Here is a 21,397-nt window from a genome sequence, read left to right as displayed (position 1 = left end):
AACTAACTAGATGCCGCTACAGCCTTCTATGCTCTTGGGAAGGATTTTCATATCCTAGAATGTTATCATCAAAGCTGGCTCAGAATTTTAAAATGCTGAGAAGTTCAAGCATTGTTTTAAAGATTGTTGAACAGATGTAGTTTCCCCTAGGAGATTTCCTTGATAGTAAATACATTGTATTTCATCTAAGAACTTCAAAATATAAGTATACATTTTAGAAGAAAGTAAGACATGAGGAAATAAAAAAAATATAAGATCAGACTAAGAGAATGTTAGCATTTGTCTGTTGCCATTTTTATTGCACAATTTAAATATATTAAACAGAAACAATGGTGAAAAAGGTTTCACAAATATAAAGAATATTTAATCATAAATAGCACAGTATAACACAGATTAGCATTTGTGATATATACTGTTATATATACAGTTGCAAAGCATTAACATAATATCAATCTTTCTAAAAATAAACTATTATATTATTTATATTTATATTATATATGTTTTCCAATTTTAAATAAAATTATTCAAAATACATTGATAAGGAACAAAAGTTGGAAGAATAAGTGAAGATCTGGGCTGATTTTCATCATTTATATGTTACGTTTGTTGTACCTGGAGTGTCTGTAAATAAATTTGAGGAGGAAAGTTGAAAATAGAGATAGACAGGATGAATAATATAATGGAAAGATGTTCGAATAGCAAAGAATAGTTTGGTACAAAATCTCTGTGTTAGCAAAGTATGTAACTAAAATATAAAACTAGATAGAAGAGAATTAGACTTGATAGGATGCACTGTGTGTCGCTTAAAAGGTCAAAACTAACAGGAGTGTGTAGAAATTTAAGACACAGGTATTGGTGGAATTTAAGGAAAAACTATTGTAGCATTCTAAAAAAGTGGTTGTTGCCTTCAGAGGGCACGGATAATCTGATAACCAAGTATACTTATCCATCAATGCTTTGAGTGTTACATGGGAGAAATTTAAATAGTGAATAAATAGGACAATTTAAGGTATAGTATATCTTTCTGACACTGAAATATTGTGATATCATGGGGATGATTCAGAATTGGTGAAAATATTCTGACAATATTTAAGAACTTGTTAAGGCCTGTGTACATTATGCATACATTGATTGAATTCAACTGTCATTCCTTTTTAAACACTGTGACAAGCTCATATATTGAATCGAGTTTTTTAATAGGAACTGTGATAAATTTTGATAGATTTTATGAGTGGTTACTCATGGTTGGTTCCTTCTTTGTCATGCTTCCCTGTGGAAGAATGACACATTCCTTCCCTATTGAATTCCGGATGTCGTATGTGCTTCCTTTTAAAAATAAAATGTGAGCCTCAATGACATATACCACTTCTAAGCAGAAGCTTTGTGCGGCAGTAGTAGTTCTTCTCAGTCTCTTTTCTACCTGCCATAATTGGAAATGTTCCCACATTCAAGTGAGAAATTGTTCCTTTAACCTGGATCTCTGAAGAGTAAAGGGCAAGCACAGCTGAACTACAGTGCACAGGTAGTGGAAAGGACAAATAAACTTTCCTTTTTAAAATAACTCCTGAGCTTCTGTTGTCTGAATTCCACCAATAAACTGAGATTACTTCAAGATGATGAAAACACTGATTAATGGTTTAGAAATTTTGCAAAATAAAGAGTAATATAAAAGAGTGGGAATATTAAATTTGCAAGAATAAATATGCAAGGAAGATGTGATAGTGGTTTATAGATACTCAAAGCCTTCCCTCTGGAATTGGGAGTGGACATGCATGAGTCTATAGAGGAAGACTAAGACTACTGGGCATATGTTAGAATTGTATATAATTAAGCTCAAGGTAATATTATCCCATTTATTTTTGGCAGAAAAGTGGGAAATACATAAGAATTTCATTTCAAACAGAAGTAAGAGTGATCTTAAATTTAGAGATGTTTAAACTGTACTCTTTAGCTTTGTGATACACTGGAAATAGAAGTTAAATAACCCAATACAAAATTGAAAAAAGTAGAGGATTCTTCATCCGGTAGATCTGACAAGCTGGCCACTAACAGGCTTGTCAGTTTTAAGAGTTGAGGCATGACTTTATGCTTCAGCGGTGTTTGAGAAAATTTATCTTGCTATTCTCTGTGATGTCTCACATAGCTTGTGCAACAAATTCGGCCAACCTTCCTAGAATGATACTTGTTCAGAATTCACACAACATAGCTACCTGACAACCTGACATAACAACACACATTTGTTTTGCTGCCAATTAACTTCAACATCTTTCCACTAACACTTTGTCAACTTCTTAAATGTAGCACTGACTTTTGCCAACAGAGGGTTATTTCTTCTTTAAAGCAAGCTGTTAAGATCATACTAGCAAGATAACAAAAATCAAATGAGACTCTTGGTGACAGACCATTTAGCTGCATGGCAGATGCTATGTGCTTGCTATATAGGTGTCCCATAAGACAGTGAAAGGGCATAGTTCAAAAAAAAATAAAGATATATTTCACAAGCACATTTACTAATTGCTATAAGTCATCTGGCTATGCTCCACAAAGTTGGAAATATCAGTGCATATAAAATATTGAATTACAAAAGTAATGAACAATTTTTTTTAAGAAAAGTCAGGGCTCTACATATATTATTATTAAAATTGTGTTATGGTGTGGACCAGGATCTTAAGAAGTAATTTCAAGCTTTAGTAAAAGTAGATTAAAAATATTATCAGGGACTAAAGCATCTTTCAAGTAGTTCAAATCACTCTAAGTAAAAATAGTATCTACTTTGGCTCTGCAGATTTTTCATTACTTCTAATGAAATAAGTAAATGATGTCATATAAACCTCATTGTCAATATTCAAGGAAATATAAAATATGCATCAATTGGTTATTAACACTATCATGTATATACATATATATGTTATATATCATATAAATGCACATATTATGCAATTTTTTGTTGCCTTCAATATTCACTTCAATATTCATTAGGGGTTTTTGTAACCTTGGAGTTTTGTTTTTGCTTTTGTTTAACAGTGTTGGAGGGGATCAAAACCAGGGGCTCCCTCATGCTAGTTAAGCATTCTGCATTGAGCTACACCCTCAGTCCAATTACAACCTCTGGATCATAGCAAGTCACTGTTTAAGCTAATGCATGTAAAGATAATATGAGCTCTGATGAGAAGATCTGAGGCCTTCTTATAAAAAAATAGCATTTGTTCAGAAAACAAGTTTATGTAGTACAAGAGCTATGCACTTTTGTTTGAGCGTGAATCTTAGCATAACCACTTATTTGATGTGGTGAAAGCTACTTAGCATGTGTTGTGTCAGGTTCTCTTTTCTGTAAAGTAAAAAATACAATCATCATAGTGGTACTTTGAAATATTAAAGAGTTAATGGTGTAAGGCCTGAAATGTCCACTAAGCATGGTATATTATAAATGTCTCAGAGCACTCTTGTTACACTCATTATATTACAAAATTCGGAAACTATAGTAAACATTTATCATTAATGTTAGAAAAAATAATCAATCTTAAATCTCATATTTACTTTTTACTGGATAAATAAGTAATTATCACCAAACTTTCTTTCACTCATAGTGACACAGAAAGCTTACCTTATGTATAAGAAAGCATGGACCAAACTTTACCCAAGTAATGAACATCATCAAAGTATTTCTAGGTTTCAATAAGATTTGTAGGTTTCAAGCCACATCACATATCCACTAACAGATGACTGAAGTCTAGGCTTTCTACTTTTTTATCATCTAGAAAATCATCAATTGTTTGGCTGAAAAAGTAAGCCTGGTAAGTGCCAGACTCTTGCTTTAAGATACTAATAAGCACTGTTACTCTCATATTTACTTTATCAAAATAATTCACATGGCCATACCTCGCTTCAATGTGCTATAAAGTCAATATTCTCAAGGATGAAAACCAAAAAAATACAGTGAAGAGCATGAATGATAAATGTAATTACACATTGATAATATTTGAGTATCTTGAAATTTTTGTGGTATATTTTAAATATATATTTTGAATGGTTTGATGATCAAATATAAAATATTTTAAGAAGACACACCATAACTTTGCATTAGTGTATCATGCAATATTATCATATCTATCTTCAAGTATCCAAAATGCGTACAAAATTCCATATTCTACTATCCTTATTTATCAATAAAGCTATTGACAAAGCAAGTCATGTAAAAATACATGAAATTTACCTCTGCATCTACATGGAGTTCACTTATATGCATTAGCAGAATGAAGTTTGAAAATAAATAGATCTCTCTCTTAAAATAAATGAATAGAACAACTTATTAGTTTTCCAGTATAAGATACTGTCTAAATATTAAGTTTATAAGTTATTTGATTATACAACCACAAAGTTCCAATTATGTTACATTATATGATTTTAATAAAATCTCTGTCACCCTTATGAGGTTTTTATGAAAGCAGTGAATGGACTGAATGGTGGCAGTCTTCAGCATGGTTTCTAAGAATTTGTACTTTAAATGAATAACTATTTTTATCAAAATGACCCAAATGCTGGCATAAATTGCACACACTTATACATTACATATAATTTTATAAGGCTTACAATTGAGGATCAAATAAAAATATACTAAACACACAATATTATTGATTAATCTCTCTCAGCAGAATCCATGACAAAATAAAAAAAAAGAAAAGAAAAAAACAAACAATAAAACACTTAATGAACATCACATATTTTTTTATATTACTCAAAGCCTTGAATGATCTTTTTTCAGATTAAACTGGATACTTGAATGAATCATGACTTTAAGTAAATATAGGTGGTAATAACTTTAGAACAAATGCATATACATCTTTTGACAGACATTATTTTATGATAAGCAAATTCAAGCAAATGTAAAAACTTTTTATTGTTCATGCTTTTATTAAGATTTGAGTGAGAGGGAAGAATACAAAAAAAGCAACAAAAAGCAAAAAAGAACAAAACCTCAAAATACCTACTGAAAATATTCAAAATAACATGTATTTTTAAAGAATATTTTTAGCACATATCTACTGAAAAGATGAATGATATTATAGTTACTGTGGCATTCCCTAAGAAAACAAATGAAGTAGACCACATCAAATGTGTTAGCAATATATGGGCACATATATATTTTGTTATCTCATTCATCATCAATCAACACGTATTGTAATATGTAATGTGTTTACTATACATAGAACACTGTACTAGTTTTTTGTGCAATGTTGTAAAGAAATATGTTGTTCTCTGCTATCAAGAAATGTCAAACTCTTCTCAGATGGTTGGAATGATAGCATTGATCTAGGCATGGAAATGCACCAGAGCCAACTGGAACAGGTAGAAGGCATTTGGCAGTAAGCCTTTTGGGATCTAAATCAGGAATCATCACATAAAACACTTGCTTGGCATCCCATAGCCATCTTATTTCAGATGCTGTTAAAACATTAATTGAAGTACAAAATAAAATTTGGTAATGGCAAAGGTGATTTTCATAATATATTAAATATGGTACAGTCAGGCAGTGACAAATCAAACTGGAAACACTGACCAGTCAAACAAAACAGCAATGGAAACCAAATTGGTTTGGGTCTATCAGTTTTGGAGCTGAATACTGTCCTTGGTGCTGAAATCCTGTATAATTTGCAATACAGACAATGAAACAATCATCACAATCAATTAAAAATGTATTGTTACCCTCAGAATCAAGATTGAGACTTGGTATTATGAAAAGCTGTTTTCTTTCCCTTACTCTTATATTCCAGCTACAATTCATTCAAGAGTTAACTGTTAAATGCAAGCATTTGATTTCCATAAAGCTTTACCTATGAGAAGGCAATAGTATATGTGATGATTAATTTAGGAGAAGAATCTTTTTTCTAGTTCATCAAGTCTAAATAAATTTATTGACAAATGAAGTTGCACATGTTATAAGAGACTATGTGACTTGCTGATGTTCACATAGTTTGTTATGGATAGAGATTATTTATCTGACTTTCAAGTACTTAGTTTGGACACAATGAAGGGTATAGTGAAGTGGAGTGCATTAAAGTTCACTTAACTACAGATATACCTCATTTTCTTCCTAATATAGAAGATTAAGGAATGTCAGAAGGCAAGAGTAAAATGTATATATTATGATGCTTTCAGTTTTTTTGATTTTAAAAAGCCACTGTGTCTGACATGTTGGCAATTCAGAAATATTTGGGATCTTATTCTCTTCTAAGCAAGCACATGGTCAAATGACATTTTTTTCTGTTTCCTTTGAAATTAGACTTGGTGATAAAATATAATCATAAATACTGTGAAAAGTGGTTCACATAAGAACCAGTGATGATTGACTGCAATTTTCTGACTGCCACCATAGCTAAATTACTCAACAGTAATGATTCCTTGAGCCTGAGTCCAAGAAGGAGAAATATGGAGACCAGCCCAGAGATCCCAGTTATCCTGTGGTAGACATGCAATGTGAGAAAGAAATTGCAATTGTTTATAGGATTTTATTTAGAATTTTTTTTACCACTGCAGCGTTACCAAGCTGATATTGATTTTTAAAGAATTTGGATCCATAAATGAAAGCAGGGGTTGCAGGGATAGTGCTGAAAAAAATCAGAAGTTCATAGTTATGGCACTGTCCTGGTGTATCATAGAGGCACCGAGGACACTTAGCAGAGACTATAATGGAAATAATTACAATCTGTGTTAAGCAGTGAGGAAACAGCTGGTAAAAATGTTGCCTGTAGTAACTGGAAAAGAAAATCATATGTTTCATAAAATGAGATGTTGGAAAATAGAATGTTAGTTCTGTTGCTGATAACACTGTCAGGCAAAGTATGGCAAGGTATCACTCTCTGTCACAGTGACACATTACTCCAGATGGTGGCTTCACTGCAAGCCCATATCCTGGAGTGAGAAGACATGGAGAAAATCCCACAGCCAACTTGCAATGGACAAGTGATATAGTGGGAAATAAACTGCAATATCATAAGGGAAATCTTGTACTGTGCATTTCTACATAATTAACAACTTTTCTTGTGTGATATATGACACAGAGGAAAAGTTCAAACTCAGAAAATTTTAAAAGCATGATTAGAGGCAACCACTTCTCAACTCCAATATGAAAATAACTCATTTAATAATTGTCTTATAGTATAAACCTAAGAAAAAGTGCACCTCATAAATACTTTCAATTGGACACCAAAGAACAAGTAAGAAAGTCTAATAAAATCAATGATAGAGGAAGGAGGGAGAAATAGTATCGAAAATAAAATGAAAATAGCAAATACAGAAAACATATCTTGGAAAAACTACGGTGTGGCTAATGACCCATGGAATTGACAACTTAAATAGACAAAGAGCAATTTATTTGTATTGAGTTGTCCTGCCAAAAAATTACTCTTGGCAAATATCATGTAAAGTTTAAAATTTAAAATGACATTTGACTGTCACTGTTTTGGCAGAACAAAGGCTAAGAAAGCTGTACCCCAGAATCACCCAATTCTCATCTCAGATGTGGTATGGAAGGATAATGCAACAGGAAAATTACTCATATGTTGGATCTTGGCTGCACTGAAAACAGTAGGCAAGAGAGCTATTCAGAGAAAGAGACACCAAAAACCCTCCAGGAAACATTTATTACTTGCAGGTTCAAGCTCTCAAAATATCCTCTAGAGGAATTTCAGAATTGCTCCAACTAGAGTTAGTTTTTTGTCCCCTGTTCTTCTTCTTCTGACTGGAAATGCTCATTTTAGTTCTGCTGAACAGTTCTGACTAGTATATACTGTGACTGGGATAGGTGACTTGATTTTTGGTTCTTGTCTGGTATCAGAAGATACCACACCTGAATGGCAAAGAGACTGAGAAGCCTCACTCATTGTATTGCACTGTACTAGATGTGACTTTTGTTTCCCATGGAGATGAGTTAAATCTGTTGTGAATCTGAATAAAGAAGTAAGTTGAATATCTGGTAATAACAATACATTGTGGAGTAATTATAACTTCTCATACATATTCAGACTTTTTTCCAAGGAAAATTTCCTCCTTGAGGTAGGGTTAGATAATTTAGCAACAGAATCTTATCAGGTATAGCATGTCTCATTTTCTTTTTAAAATATTTTTTAGTTATTGATAGACACAATATCTTTATCTATTTATTTTTATGTGGTGCTGAGGATCAAACCCAGTGCCTCACATGTGCCATGCAGGCACTCCACCACTGAGCTATAGCTACAGACTCCATGGTGATAGCTTCTCTACACAGGGGCTAAACTGCCAACCTGAGTTTTGGAATAAGACAGAACAAAATCCACAATAAACTTGCAATGAAGAAGTGACAAAGAAATAGACTAATTTTATAACTCAAAGATTTGAGGATTCTTTATCACTACAGAATTGCCTGTGCTGTCCTGAATAAACAGTCCATCTCAAACTAACTCAACAGTTGAAAAATTAATCACCTCATGCAACTGGATCTCTAGGAGCAAGTTAAGCTTGAAGCAAAAGTGTTCAACTGTTTATTGACTTAACCAAGCATTTTCATATCTTGTGAATTTGAGGTGACTCTTCTGGTGGCAAGATGGTCCTCTAATGTTCTTATGAATATGTTCTTCCACATCTAACAAACTAATAGAACTCTGAGTAGTTACTGGGAGAAGACAAGGAATCTTTTCTTCCTCCCAGATGGGGAATTATATTTCTGGTTCTCATTCACCATTTTTTTTCATGTGTCTTGAACTGATCTCTGTAGTCAGGAAAACAGATTCTTATGATTAGCTTGCATTAATCAGAGACCATTCTGTTGCTCAATATGGAGCTCATTCCCATACACTGTACTATTGAAAGAATGGAATGCGGATTCCTCAAAGAAAATTTAGGAGAATTTACTATCAGGGAAGAAGAATGAACAATGAGCAGCAAATAGTAGTATTTTATTAAATATTATAATGAGTGAACTCGAATGATAAATTTCAAATATTGTTTACAGAGAAACTGATTTTCCTTGGAAAATGTTCTTTATGCATGAGCTTATAGTAAAGTATCATCTGAAGAAGAAACTGTTTTTGAGAAAGAAAATTAAGAATAGTCTACATAAAAATAAGAAGAGGAAACAGATGAATTAAAATTTTTGAAATCAAGCTAATTCTACCTTTATAGCACTATAGCATGCAATACATTTTATGTTTATAGCGGTAGAAAGTTTATCTCCTTTCAGTTGAACTGTCAAAATGAACAGTGTTCTCAGAAAATTGACACTTCAACAATCCCCATTACAAGGTGGCCTACAACTGCTATTCTTAGATCATCAAATATATATACTTCCATTTAACAGGACATGATCCTGATAAAGATATTTGTTGACAACAAATATACACCTCAGATCTCCTACACATCAAGTGATAACACAATTTTTCCAAAGTGTCATGTTAAAACATTTCTAAAACTATTTGCACTTCATATCAGCTAAGCTTTTTGTTTTTTCTTAAAATGATTACTTGCAAGACTATCACAATTTTCCATAATTACAGCTTAAATAATTACATTTCTCATTCATCCAGAAGCTAGGTGAAGTTGACTTACAAAACTATTTGAAAAAGACAATGTACTGACATCTCTTTAGAGCTTTAGTAGGTATTTGTTCTTCTGGCAATTCTGATAAATGGTTGCATAACGCAAAGCAAAATAAATTTTGGTTTTGGACATTTATGTGTGTATGTCTGTGTGTTTGTGTAAGAGGTTAACTACTTCCAGTTTTATCATTAAGTTGATTCCGTGATACTGATCTAGATAGACACTGTCCCTACATAATTGGCTACAAAATTGTTATTTTTGTTCAATTAAATATAACATATAAATTAGGTTTTGACAGTGGTTACAATTGTGAGGTATATTGTGTTTAATGTTTTTTATTCCATATTCCCCTATGTTTTTATCTTCCATATTTTCATTCTAACTGATGTTACATTTATGCCACCATTATTTTTTATTAGACAACACTATTTTTTTTCTGAGAATACCGAGGTAAAGAATGAATAGATTTTTATAATTTTTTTTACTGTTGGAAATTTTCTCCAGTTTCAAGATATGACAGAAAAATTGTATTTTAAACTCCTTGATACTTTTGTTTACATTCTATAAAAAGTGTATTTTCTAGGACTTGCAGATTACAAAAGAAAAATGACTCAAATATAATCAAATATAAAAGCAGCTTAGCATTATATGCTAATCAGACCTACTGATTGAATTTTACACTTTGGTGAAAACAGGAAACACACAAAACAGTTACAAAAAATTATCTTGACCTAATAAAGCAAAACTTATTTTCTTCCTTTTTATGTGGTGACTGTAATTAGCATTCTATATTGCTATGATCTACCTCACATTACTATTTATGCTTAAGAAAAAATCTTCTAAATTTAGATTATTATCTTTTGTAAGAAAATAACAAAAGTAAACTGATTTTTCTGCTTCAATTAAAATATCCTTTGGTATGTTAATAATTTGCATTTGTCTAATTTTTCAAGTTCAGTTGCATTAAGTACTTGAAAGTAACCCCACACCACCCTGATTTGTACATCTACATAAAGTATATAACAGAATTTGAAACTTTGACATATAGGCAAGTAGACATAAATTATTATCTCTTGTAACTAAAATTCAAGAAATCACAGCAGAAACATTTGAAGAATGCAGTTGAACATAGTATTATTACTTTCCGTTCTATAAAGGAAATGAAATAATCTAGTGCATAGACTTACAACTATGAAGGTTGAATGCAGGTTACCAATTTTTAAGCTGTAGGTGATCAGAATATTTTAAAAATCTTTTCTTGGTGCAATATCTGCCACATTATTTCTATTACTTATTGCTCAACAAAAACAAAATGTCAAAATGTTTTTCTAAAAAAAGACAATAAAAAAACCCACTCTTTTCAAAACTATCAAATGTTTTCCTTAATACATTTTACAAGTTTGAAAAGGAATTCAATAAACAAAGAATATGATGCCATTGAACATGGTTTATTTCCAAGTGCATATTAATTAATGTAGTTTTATTGGAGATGTACCACAAAATGTCTACCATGTAGAGTACTACTATTGTCTACCATGTAGAGTAAAATTTATGGCAAAGTAGGGGAACCCTAATATAAAATATGAATTTTAGCATACCACCAGTAAAAACAAAGAATTAAACATTAAAATTTAAATATTGAAAATAAGACCAGAGATAGAATATAGATTGCTGGGTTTTCTTGTTTGTTTTATAATTTTTATCCTTATTATTTGTTTTGTTTTATTGTTTTTTTAGTACTGGGGATTGAACTCAGGGGCACTCAATCACTGAGCCACATCCCCAGCCCTATTTTGTATTTTGTTTAAAGACAGGGTCTCACTGAGTTGCTTAGCATGTCCTCATTGCTAAGACCTGCTTTGAACTTTTGATCATCTTGTCTCAGCCTCTAGAACCACTGGGATTACAGGTATGTGCCACCACACCTGGCTCAGATCACCATTTTCACAACATAAGCACAACTGAATCTAGTATGTTAAGAGTCTGGTTCTAAGATGGACAGTTCAAATGTGGGGCAAGGAGATAATACCACCATAATTACCACCCAGTTATTCCATTAAATTTAGGATGGAGTGATTATATTACAGCTTTCATAATCCAATCATTTCACCTTTGAATATTCCTGTACTATTAATATAGGAGGTTTTGGGGGATATTGCATATTGTACCATATCAGCTACATTTTACAAAATAATTTTTCTAATGAGAAATCAATAACACACCATCAACATTATATAGAAATTTCATGTGTTCTAACTTCTCACTTAACTTTTTTATTTTCTACCCTCCTTTCCTGTAGAAGCCTACCATTTAATATACAAGCAGATGGAAATTTGCCTATTTGACTTCTAATTATTGATTTCAGCTTGATTTTATTATGGTCACACAGCATCTGATTTCAATATGTTGTTCAAGGTTGTTCTGTGGCCTGGAATTTGATGAAATTTGGGAAAATGTTACATGAGTATTGGAGATATATATATATATATATATATATATATATATTTAGTAATATTTTTTGTTCAATGTTCTATGCAGACTATTTTTGTCTACTGCTAAATTTCTGTTTAATTTTCAATCTTCACTGATATAAGAGTTGCTTAATCATTCATGTATTAGGAGAGGTATGTTAAAATTTCACATTATGATTGTGTATGTGTTTTTTTAATCTTACAGTTCTGTAAAACTTTTCTTCACATTTTTGGGGACCAAGGTATTGGTTTTTGACCTAGAGGTTGTAAACATCCCTCTCAGCTTGATTAAACTTTGAACAAATTTCTTCCTGTCTATTTTCCCTTTACTCTATCTTAGACAATCTATTGTAGGATACTTGGCAATTGTACGTTCTTTCTCTGCCCTTTCACGTGGAAATCTACAAACTAGACAGGCCTTTCTCCAGGATCTGGGGATCATCCATTTGAAATGAAACCATTAAAGGAGGTAGTATCCCTAATCTCCTAGCTTCGGTGGAACTGCAGGAGCCTAACTCTAAAAATAGACAATTATAAAGCACAAAATGCCTAATGACATTGACCAAGCTACCTGTTAGTATCCACTAATACTTTTTTTTTTGAGTTTATGACTGCATTTAAAATTCTATATTTTTATCTGAGTGGGGTGGAGTTCAAAGTCTCTCCTTTAATATAATAAACCTTTCTCCTATATTATATATAATAGTATTAGGAAAAGTATTCCTAATGTATCTTATCTTAAAATTTACTACAGTATTCTTTGGGCTGGATTTTACATCACATATTTCTCCATCCTTAATCCTGCACTTATCTGTGTCATTATATTTAAACGTTTCTAGTAAATAAAAGTATAAATATCATTATAACCAATTATATAGTATCATTATATACTTTACTTAGAATATATAATAATAGGCAAAATAGAAAATTTAATTTTATAACCTTTATAGCGGGATTACATCTGGCATACAACCCTTCTCCTTTATGTTACATTTATGAATTGGATAAGATGATTTTTTCCCTGTTTGCTACTTTATGTTTGTATTTAGCAATCATTAAATAATTTTTATTTGATTTTCTTTTTGCTTTATTTTAATTCATTTTTCTATATTTTTGTGATTAAGCCAGATTTTTTATTTACATCAATCTAAAACAAATTACATCTTTTAACACATCCTCAGCAATGACAGGATTTTAGAATATTTAGGATAGTTTAAGTCTTCCCATTGTTTGACCACTATTACATTATTGTCATTTACTTAAGTCTTGTATATATTTTATGTCCATATAACATTATAATCATTATTTTGCATAATTGACATTCACTTATGCATTTTTGCCTCCTTGCCATTGCTAAGTATTGATCATTCCTTTTGCATTTCCAAGTTTTCACCAGATATATCTTTATTTCACCTCTATTTCTGAAAATATCATTGAGGTGTACGTAATTCTAGAATATTTATTTTTAGCACTTTAGTTTTGTCTAAAAACTTTTGATTGTTTTAAGTCATTACATTTTTGTTCCTTTGTTGAAAGTAATCATTTTTTTCCTCTAGATATATTGAAGTATTTTTCTGTACTTGTAATTTTCTTTAAATTTATTTTACTTTTGTTTTGCTGAACTTATGGAACATTCTTGCTGAACATTCATAGTTTGAATGTTTTTCAGATTTTTGTAAATTGTATCCATTATGTCTTTGCATTTTTTTGTGTGCCAGACCCCCACTACTACAATGCCTGAAATTTAAAACACATTAGAACTTTCCTGCATGCGTCCCATTGGTAGGATATTTTGCTGTGGCCTTCCTTGCTGCTTTTATTTTCATATATTCCATTTCTGTGTCCCCATGCTCACTAATCCTGCCATGTCCTGTGTCAAAACTCCCATTAAAACAAAACCAAGTCATTTTTTTTTAAAGTTGTTGATGGACCTTTATTTTATTTATTTTGTGTGTTGCTGGGGATTGAACCCAGTGCTAGGCAAGCACTCTACCACTGAACTACAAAGCCCAGCCTAAGTCATTGGTTTTCGATACTGCACTTTTCTGTTTGGGGTGTTCCTGAATCCAGTTTTACTGATTCCAAATCTCTGGTGAACTTTCTAATATCTTTACTCACTTCATCTTTCCTTTCCTTCATTTCTTTAACATTTCAGTAACAGTTTTCTGAAACTATTTTTTACTCGTTTTAACACTGCAATCACCTTACTTCCACTGTCTGCTTAGTATTCTTCAATTTAAATTTATTTTAAACAGATATATAAAAACATACAATTTCTACATATATATGAAATTGCCTGTGATGTTTTCATACATGTATACATTGTGAAATATCCAAATGAGGGTAGGCATATCTGTTCTCCAACATTTTTCATTTTACTATGGTGAAAACTTTCTAAACCCTTCTTTTAGCTTTTTGAAAGGTGCAGAATGTAAATGTTACCTATAGTCACCTGCTGTGGCAACAGCACACCAGAACTTCTGACTCCTGTCTAACTGTAAGTTAACATCCATTGATCAACCTTTCATCTTCCCTTTTTCTTCTGCTCTCCATAACCTCTAATAACCAAGGATCTTCTTTCACCTATATAATATCAACATGATTTTTGTTCCATATATAAGTGAGACCATGTGGTGCTTGTTTTTTTGTGCCTGGCTTATTTCGCTTAACATAATGACCTTCAGTTCCATACATTTTGCAAATGACAGTATTTAAATATTTTTATAGTGGGATAGTTTTCCATTTTGTTGAGGTATAAAATTTTATTTATCAATCAGTCAATGGACACGAGGTTGTTTCTACATATTAGCTATTGTGAATGGTACTGAATTAAACATAAGAGGGCAGATGCCTTTAACATGCTTTGTTTTCTTTGGACATACACCTAGAAATTGGAATTCTGGATCATCTGGTAGTTCTGTTAATTTTTTTGTGGAACCTCCATCCTGCTTTCCATTATGGCTGTAGTAATATTCCCACCAACACTGCACAAGGGTTCTTTTTCTTCACATTCTTAAAGCACTTGATTTTTTTGCCATTTTGACCCTAGAATTTCTTACTAGAGTGAGGTGAAATCCCACTGTGGTTTTGCTTTGCATTTACATGATGATTAGGGATGTTGAGCATTTTTTCATGTATCTGTCAGTCATTCAAAATCTTCATTTGAGAAATGTCTATTTAGGTCTATTGCCCATTTAAAAATCAAGTTATTTATGTTATTGAGTTTTTGGAGTTCCTTATATATTTTGAATATTATCCCCTCATCAGATATATATTTTGCAAATATTTTCTTCCATCACATAGGTTTCCTTACTACTTTGCTGATTGTTTTATTTGCTGTGCTAAAGTCTTTTTTTTCCAGTTTGACACAATACCATCTATTTTTGCTTTTGTTCCTCTATCTTTGCAATGTATTTCAAAAGATATTTTCTCATTCCAATGTCCTGAAGCATATCTCATGTCACCCCACCATGGTATTTTCATAGTTTCTGGTCTCATATTAGATTCTTATGCATATTTCAAGTTGATTTTTAAGCTGGTGAAAGATAAAGATCTAGTTGCATTCTTGTGTATTTAGATATTCAATTTTCCCAGCACTATTTATTAAAAAGGCTTCACTTTTTCCAATTTATGCTTGTGATACAACAGAATTAAGAATAAAGCCAAATTTCAATAGAAGAACATTCACTTGATAAAACTCAGTATCCCTTCATGATTAAAACTCTGAACAAATTAGATATAGGAGACATGCATTTCAAAATAATAAAAGCCATATATAACAGGAACTTCATATTGAATAGAGAGAAGTTGAAGGCTCCCTGTCTAAGGATTGGAATAAGAAAAGGATGTCCACTTTAACTTTTTATATTCAAAATTATAATGGAATACTAGCCAGAACATTCAGGCAGGAGAAATAAGACATCCAATTTGGAAATTTGTAGATGACATAGTTTCACACATATAAAATTATTAAAACTTCATCAAAAACTATAAGAATTAATAAACAATTTCAGCAAAGTTGCAGTATAGAAATCAGTAGTGTTACTATATTCCAATGGAGAATTATCTGAAGTAGAAATTAAAAAAATAATTCCATTTACAAGAGTGACCAAAAGAAGTACCTAGGAATAAATTTAACTGACAAGATGAAATATCTCTATAATGGTAACTGTAGAGGGCACAAAAGTTTTAAAACATTCTCTGCTCATGGCTGACCAAATAAATATGATTAAAATGTCCACATAGAAGCAATCTATAGATTCAATGAAATCACTATCAAAATATCAATGACATTCTTCACAGAACTAGAAAACAATTTTAAAATCTGTGTGGGATATAAAATCTCCATATAGCCAAAGCAATCTTGAGCAAAAATAAGAAAATGGAAGACATTTTACTACCTAACTTCCAAATACACTACAAATCTTACATAATCAAAAGAGCATTGTACTGTCCTTAAAAAAAAGACATATAGACTGATGGATTAAAACAGAAAGCCCAGATAGACAAATTTATAGTCAATAAATGATGGTTTGTTATCTAGACTCCTATAAGTTAATGAGGACATTATGTCCATTATATATAAATGAGCTGAAGTGTTTAAGAAAATGTTTCAATGCACAAAACATAATCCTTTCAACTACTTAATGATTTTTTTTTTCAGAAGACACTATTGAGAGATGATCATTTTAGGATTATATCCTCAGGATATGAACTGGACTTGGTTCTTTTTTGCTTTGGGTGTGGCCCTTGAGCACTTTCAATTTCAGACCTGGTGAATTACTTGCATCTTTAGGCCTGTAACACTTCAGAAGATACAGTTCTACCATTGAAAATATTTTAGTTTAATGGTGAAGTCACCTTCTACATTTTAATGGAAAATAAGGGAAATGTCTAAAATAGAGACCGGCTTCACACTTAAGACAATGTAAGCCCCCCAAAAGTTTTCTGTAACTTGATGTGACCACAAATATTTCTTCTGGTTTCTCTATCTTAGAGTAGCAGGATTTTCCATGGGCTAATAGATTTGCAGCTTTGAAATCTGCCATGAGTTGATAAATGTGGCTTATGAAAAAGCAGTTGTAGAAACTTAGTGTCAATTCATCATTTTCTCCAGAGTTCTCCAACCTTGTCTGTTTGGTTATAAAACCCCTTCTGTAACAGTTTTTTTTAATTATTTTACTGTAAATTGACAAATTATAATTGCATTTATTAGGTGAATAATTTGACATTATGATGTATATATATATATATATATATATATATATATATATATATATATATAACATGAAATGACTAAACCTAGGTAAATAAAGAATCTATCACTTCAAATACCTATCTTTTTTGTAGTGAGAATATTTTAATAATTATTCTCATAGCAATTTTAAGTGTATAATTTGATATTATTTTACTGTAGTCATCAAGTTGTGCAAATATCTCTCAAAACCTTAATCCTCCTATTAAACTAAAATTTTGTAGTTAGTCCACCATTTCTCAGTTTTTCCTATACCCAGCCTCTGATAACTACCATTCTTATCTCTGCTTCTATGAATTCAACTGTTTTAATGCACTATTTAAATCAAAACATATTTTACATAAATCTAAATCTGTTAACTTTTCCTAAATCTATTTACTACCCATTTATTTATAATTTGATTGTTCTCCTTGCTCATTTGAAAGTTAATCATGCCTAACAATTTTGACCAAATTCTACACAATTATATTCACCATGCTATGGAAATTGTTAGTCCTTTTATCATGAATATTACATATGGTCCTATCAACATTTTATTTTTGTTTTGAGGAATCCTTTAATCATATTGTTTAATGTTCAATGCTTTATAAAATGTAGACTGTTAAAGGTAAATGATAGACTGTTCAAATTTATGCAGCCAGTAAAAATTTTGAAGACATATACATGCACTCACAAAAAATTAGAAATAACAAACAAAAAATCCAGACTATCAACATGAAATTCATCTAAATTTGATAACATGAGTAGTTAATTGAAGGTGAGCACACATGAAAATTGTTTTCCTGTAAAGGTGCAGAATAAATGCTGCCTACATTTCACGTCACAAGTGAAACTCAAAGTCAACTAGAAAAGTCGAAATAAGCATGAAAGGGATCAGTTGATAAATTATTGTGTTGATAACTCAAAAACTTTTAATAAGTGACTAATAGATCCACTCATGGATAGTGCCAATAGCACATATAAATACACAAAGGACAATATATTCTTCCAGGAGAAAACTAAATAACCACTAATAAAAGCAATATGAATGTCCATTTGAAATAATAACAAACAAAAAACTTTCAAACTATGCAGCAGATTCTTTCAATAGGATAAAACAGTCTTTTCAACATCTTTTGGTCAACGATAAAATATATATCATACCTGATTCCTCAAAGTCACTGTTGTAGGCTTTCCAGGTTTCAGTTATTCGAAGAAGATTCTCTTCCATGGCTTGGATGTCCATAGAAGGGCAGTTACATTCTGGAAATTTGGGACCACACTGACACCAGCAGTCATTATCCTTGCAGATAAATTCTCCCTCTGAATTGCAAGCAATGTAGCTCAAAGCTGCTTGTACAAAACGTTCCTGAAGATAGTCTGGAAGGAGTACTTGAAGCCCTTGAAGAATAAGCAAAGTCATCAAACAAGTTTACTTTATAAAGAAAAAAAGTGCAAAATATGTATTTATAACATTAATTAAAACAGTACAAATTTTAGTACATTATGAATGTATGTATAATTTAAAATTATTATTATAAAATTATCTATAAAATTGTAAACATTTCTAGTTCTTTCAACACATATGCTGACTCTATGACCTTTTCAAATGTATTTGATTGGATCTTTGTTGCAATTAATCACGATATTTAGTTAGTCTTATGCAATGTAGATAAAGCCTTTTCTTTTGTAACATTGAAAATATATGTATGCATTTATTTTCCACTGTTTGATTTCAAATGATTTTTAATACCTTCATTTTCTTTTCAGAGTATCAGCCTACAGCAACACACATATGATACAATGGGTTTTAGTGAAAGAGTTCTGGAAAGTTCCTGGTAAAGCTTATTCCATTTTTTCAACAATGCAGAACTTATATGACTTATATGCTTGTATTGTTTAGGAGTAGCAACAATTGACTACAGAGGAGCAGATGGACTGATTTAGTTATTTCACAGTTCATTTCCTTGGCACGTACAGACAGCCCCAGTGACATAGCTTATTACTTTTCTGGATTCAAGTTTTATAAAGTTACTATCTCTTTAGAAAAGTATCAAAAATTTAAAAAAGCTAAAAATTAATATTTGAGGCTTCACAATTATTATGATATTTAAGAAAAAACAGGGTTTCACTATCAGTATTTCTTGCTACATAAGAAAATTTAATTAGAAGGATAAAAATGAATTCAAAACTAAGGGACAATTTGGCCCACACTAAATTATTATTTATGTCAAAATGGATCTTTATAATTTTTGTGTTTCCTTCAAAAAAAAACATCATTTCTGTACCTTGACTATTATCTATGAATTTGATTTACTATATATCACCAATTAATATTTAAGAAAAAAGTCTACTTTGTAAATGCATTATAAACTATACTTATATCATTCTTTCAGATAAACTCTGTCTTTATTAGCCAGAAAATTACTTTATGCACTTATAAATTCACATTTTTATTAATTTTTATTCTGTCTCAAAAAATACTTAATACCTGCCATTTGAAAGGTAATTGTTATGTAAGGTACAAATATGAAGATGACAAAGTATTTGTAGTATGTTTAAGAAAAATAATGATTGACTATATAATAATATTATAGCTACATAATAACTCTTACAATAGGATACATGTAATTCAGTAGATATAATTAATTGGATAAGCAATTAATATAGGGCTCAGGAAGGCTAAAACCATTTTTCATAGATAGTTCTCAATATTGAGAGGTTAGTTATCCATGTCAAAGGAGAACACATTGACAGCATCACACACAAATAGAAGAATACATTCTTTAAATAGCAATTAATAGTATTGTTTCAATGGACAAGGTCTATAACAATGGAATAAGTGAGTTGTTAAGAAAAAACATTTGGAGTAATGTAATTGGTATTTCTGTATGATGGTAAAGGCATGAAATTAATTCACTTGGATTTAAATGACTTAATCCTATAGGATACTCTGAGTAGTACTTATCTGGAAGTGAAAGGTATAAATAAAAAACGATTAATTTCCCCAGAAGGTTTTACAAAATTTAAACCAGAAAAATAATGATGGAATGGGAAAATGAGAATGTACTAGACAATATTTTATTTGATGTAGGTGAAATTTGTCAGATGACTCAGAGGCATCAAGTAGTAAAGTAAAAAATATCTCAACTCTCTCATTAGTGCACTGCAGAAATACCTTGGGATTTCTTCTGAAAATATTCCTTTAAGAGCTAAAAATAGACTTAATAAGTCTGAGTGTGTGTTGCCAGGACTCAAGAATTATGATACACTTACTAAAACATTAATTGTGTGTGGATCAGATATTTGCAAACTATTGGTCTATGTTTCAGCTTTGATTTTATAAAAAGAAAGAAAGAAAGAAAGAAAAAGAAAGAAAGAAAGAAAGAAAGGAAGAAAGAAAGAAAGAAAGAAAAAGCAATTTACAGAATTGCATTACAATTGTGTAGGATACTTGTAGAAACAGAAAAGAATGAAGTTATTGGGGGAGGAATGATTGGCAGCAAAAAAAATAAAGAGTTCAGTTTTAAACATACAAGTTTATCTGCTCTTGTTTTATATATATATATATGTATATATATATATATATATATATATATATATATGTATATACACACACACACACACACACAAACACACATATACATATATATATATATATATATATATATATATATAAACATTTGTGTGTTTGTGCTCATACACACAAGCATGCATGTACACACACCTAATGCTCATAGATGGAAACTAAGATTCTGAAATATCAAACTAAAAATAAAAATGGGGGAAATAGGTTTAGATATAAGCCATTTAAAACTTTGCTATTTTAAAACTGTACCATTAGCAAAATTTATAAACGATACCTAGAGAAGTAACTGCCTTGGAAGTCAACTCAGAGTAACTTAGTGTTGCCCAAGGGAAAAAATTTTAAATGTTCAGAAACAAGAGAATAGAAATAGTGACCACACTGTCATTAGGGAAGGTCTACTGATACTCTAGAAAACTGAGCACAAAGCCTGGGAGTTGACTGCAAAAACCAGGATGGGAGAAGCAGGGCAGGTATACATGCCGTGAAGTGACACATGGATGCTTCCAGTGTTGGAGGACATGTTTCTTTTGA

General features: G+C 31.1%; 1 protein-coding gene across 3 annotated transcripts in view; it reads right to left on the bottom strand.

Moving 5' to 3' along the window:
• BRINP3 (BMP/retinoic acid inducible neural specific 3) overlaps positions 1-21,397 on the bottom strand; it is a gene marked incomplete at both ends in the record, with an annotated part of 359,541 nt that overhangs the window by 110,709 nt on the left and 227,435 nt on the right. For all 3 annotated transcript variants that reach the window (XM_081299771.1, XM_081299772.1, XM_081299773.1), the window contains one exon: positions 18,442-18,678. In XM_081299771.1, coding sequence (XP_081155897.1) covers positions 18,442-18,678 — 237 coding nt within the window. The remainder of the gene's footprint in view (positions 1-18,441; positions 18,679-21,397) is intronic.

Source organism: Spermophilus citellus (assembly GCF_964194105.1).
Source record: "Spermophilus citellus genome assembly, chromosome: 6".
In the NCBI taxonomy this organism is placed as follows: Eukaryota; Metazoa; Chordata; class Mammalia; order Rodentia; family Sciuridae; genus Spermophilus; species Spermophilus citellus.
Note: the sequence above shows the minus strand (reverse complement) of the source record. Positions and strands in the feature narration are given on the sequence as shown.